Source organism: Mus pahari, chromosome 1 (genome assembly GCF_900095145.1).
Source record: "Mus pahari chromosome 1, PAHARI_EIJ_v1.1, whole genome shotgun sequence".
Lineage (NCBI taxonomy): Eukaryota > Metazoa > Chordata > Mammalia > Rodentia > Muridae > Mus > Mus pahari.
Genome location: NC_034590.1, coordinates 71,023,675 through 71,027,372, shown reverse-complemented (window position 1 = coordinate 71,027,372; position 3,698 = coordinate 71,023,675). Strand labels below are relative to the sequence as shown.

Sequence of the window (3,698 nt, the reverse complement as noted above, 5' to 3'; positions counted from 1 at the left end):
TGAAATCCCTGGGGTTGGAGCCATGACTGGGAAGGGCACAGTGGTGTGGCTCAAGAAGCATATGACCATGTCACTAATGAGGGTAGTGCTCACAACTCCATGTTTTGCTGTCTGCATTAAGATCCAGGAAGTGCCAGAGCAATACATGAACACAGTGTCTTTAGTAATATCTGTAAAAGTAAGATATTTCTCAACAGCCCCCACCAAGTCCCTACCAAGATAGGGCTTGCCTAGGTTGGTCTTGAACTTCTGAATTCAGATGATCCTCCCCCACTCAGCCTCTTGAGCACTACGATTATAGGCATGCATTATTGTGCTTGGCTGAATGTTCTTCTGGCCTGGATCTCACCCCATGTGGGATTGAAAAGTCCTAGAAGAAAGGACCAGAGTTCCTGGACTCCAGTCACAGGACTTGTTCTGTTTCCCAGGCAGATGAGGCAAAGCAGATGAGGCAAAACCCACACATGCTAAAGGTATTTAACGAATAAAATATGAATCAATACAAATAAGTAGCTTTCTCATTTTTATCAAGGTTTCTCATGTTGAAGATCATACATTAAACGATTATACATCCAGAGCATCTTTTTGCCCCATTTCCCTTCGCCACAGCTTCCTCTTCTACTTGCTGGTTGTCCGTACTTCTATATATGTGTTCATGGGCTCTGAGTTTATAATGCACATCTGTGTCTCGAAAAAATGTCTCATCCACAAGACTGGACCTATCAGCCCCTCTCTCTGGTCCTAATAATGACCTAACCCTCTTACCAGTTTCCTGTTGACCTTATAAAGATACACTGTGGCTTGATATGGTTGAGATGAGTTCCGGAGGCCCCAGAAGACAATCCTCAGACATTGTAATCTCCCATTGTCCTCAGGTACCTCATATCAGATCATAGACACACGGTTCTTGATGTACACATGATAGGGGTCACTACGTTTGTCCACTTTGCGTGAACGGGTATATCCCAGGATGAGACTGCCCACAGTGACAGCAAATAGGAACATGACAAAGAGAATATACATGTAGGAGTTGTCATTACGACCAGGAAGGCTAGCCCGACGATCCTCAGTTTGATTGTCTGGTTCTGGTCCTGGCCCAGGTCGGCAGAGCAAGTGACTGTGAAGGGTTGTGTTCAGAGCCTTCAGCACAGCATGGAGGCTCGTGTACCAGGTCTCAGTCCCGTTGGAAGTCTCCATAGCAACAGAAATTGAGGTATGGGAAGAGCTGGAATGTGATCTGATGGTGAGAGAAAACAGAAAGGGTGGCTTGTTACCCTCAGCGTGAACTTCCCCACTTTGCATACCTAGGCTAGAGTCCTGATACTATCATCTCTTCTCCATTCTTCTGGGATGGCAAGTGCTAAGTGGGAGTTCCTCTCTGCCTTCTGGAAGCAATTATGGAAGCATCCCACAGTTCGTGTGGAATAGTCTTTCCTGGCCATTGAAAGCCATGTTACTCTCTTTTTCTTGGATTATATAAATTTATTAGACTTTGGGCCACAAGAACCTTAGGAGTTAATCTAACTCCTTCCATTTTGTACACAGGGAAACTGAGACCCCAAACAAATGAGTAGCTTGTTCTTGTTCAGGGAGTAGTAAATAGTGTCTATTTTCAGGAGTCCTTAATAGGCCAGTGGCTGGTCCCAAAGCTCTCTTAGCCTAGGTAGAACTGTCAACAATCATTATTACTACCTATACATACCGAACATGATTATTATCTATCAGGTGTCTTCCCCATAGTTCTAACGATGATAAATACTTATAATGACTTGATGCAGAATTTGGAGAACAGAATAATAGAGCCTTACCCTACTGCCACCCAAGATTGGCCTACATTCCATGAAAGGCCTTTGAGGTTCTCTACCATTCAGTACTTGTGCCCTCCAGGAGGAAAAAGAACACAGACTTCCTGTATTAAGGTGTAAGAAGTGCTGGGCAGGGGTAGTGCATGTCTTTAATCCCGGCACTTGGGAGGCAGAAGCAGGCAGATTTCTGAGTTTGAGGCCAGCCTGGTCTACAGGACAACCAGGGCTATACAGAGAAACCCTGTCTCAAAACAAACAAACAAACAAAAAAGTAAAAAGCAAGAAATCTGAGTTTTCCTTAACATGGGCCAGTAGCCAGTGGCAAGCAGGAACACCAGTCAGTAATATTAATGACTCGATGAGTCAATTAGCCGGTCATTATCCAGATCAGAGCTTGTGCTGATGCCTTTAGGCTCAAACCCAGTCTTCACACTCAATGGTTCACTGCCAACCTGATATGATGCGAGCAACAGCCCAAGAGCTAAAGTGATTAACACTGACCAGGCCTTACAGAATGTTCTCCGGAATGGAGTTATTTGAACTGACCTTGAACTGTTCTAAGAGGTAGAGAAGGCAAGAATGGTAAAGAGATGGGCAAAGGTTCACAAACAAGACAGTACATAAAACTTCTATAGGAATGGAAGGTATCATAAAGAGGTCAGAATGTAAGATGGACAGAAGGAGAAGACAGGATGTGGGATGGAAGAACCCAATGGCCAATGGGGCCAAGTGTTAGGGACTGTGAGTACCATGCCGGGTGTTGGACCCTGATCCTGTAGTTGGCTTCAAAGATGCCATGGCATTTTGAGAGGGTAAAATGGGCAGAGCTGTGTTGAGAAATAATCATGTAGTTGCAACGTGACCTGGAATGGGTGAGAGCTGAGGCAGCCTAGTGATAAGGGTCATAAGACATTTAGGAACAGGGTCCTGGACCAGGACAGACCTAACAAAGTGGGAGCAGGGACAGATCTGAGACGTGAGAGGGATTTGGGAAGGGAATGACGGACAGCAGGGTTGACGGAGGAAAGGCTGCAGCTAAATTTACAGACAGACACAGACAAAGAGCATGGATCTAGAAAAGCCCACTCCGAGGAAAGTTAGAAGTCATGACAGGCATGGCTTCCTTACCTATCAAAAGGAGATTATCAGTGGGAATTGTTGAATAATGAGTATGAAGTTTCTGTTTCAAGGAGCAAGAGTCTAGAGATTTATGCCATGCAGTGTGAAGTCGGGTGATACTACTTAGCTGAGCGCTCGGTTAAGAGGTCAGGTTTGGGGTTATGCATTTTTTAGCTATGACTGAGAAGATTGCCATCTCCATTCTGCTTCCCAAGCTTGCAGGAAGAATGCACTCTTTTACTGCACTGAACAGGATTAATGTGCTTCTCGTTTTGAGAAGCAAATACATATACTCAGCTTTTTGGAAACTGGAAGCATCCACACAACGAAGGTAAACTCTTCCCGCCCTCCCTGCTCCTGGTCAGTTTTCCTTGGAAAGGGTTTTCACTTGGCACAACACAGGGAGGGATAACATGGATCTGAAGAACTCACCAAACAGTTCAGAGACTCTGCTGGCTCGGAGACATCTTTGAGGATCTCTTCGTGGATGTCCCACGGCCCCTCAGTTCCTTGCAGGGTACATCTGGAAGCAGCCAGAGTCTTGGTGTTGACAGGAAAGGCCCGGAGCTAGAGACTGGGAAGGAGGCAGACGAGGAGGAAGAGGAAGGAACCAGAGACACAAACCTCAGAACTGAGGGTGGATCTCCCAGTTCCTAAGGGTTGCGCAAGCATCTTTCTGTGGCTTCTGACCCACCCATGATCCCCTCCCCTTCCTGCAACAGCTGGCTCAAGGTAGCCTAGAGTTGTAGTTACAGAACTATGCAGTGGCCAAGG

General features: G+C 45.9%; 1 protein-coding gene across 1 annotated transcript; it reads right to left on the bottom strand.

The window, feature by feature from the left end:
* Positions 1-512: 512 nt before the first annotated feature.
* Positions 513-3,443, bottom strand: Kcne3 (potassium voltage-gated channel subfamily E regulatory subunit 3). Its single transcript, XM_021219642.2, has 2 exons — positions 3,357-3,443; positions 513-1,237 (listed from the first exon to the last, which is right to left on the bottom strand). The coding sequence occupies exon 2, from the start codon at positions 1,195-1,197 to the stop codon at positions 886-888; it is 312 nt and encodes a 103-aa protein (XP_021075301.1). The 5' UTR covers positions 1,198-1,237; positions 3,357-3,443; the 3' UTR covers positions 513-885.
* Between the last annotated feature and the right edge of the window lie 255 nt (positions 3,444-3,698).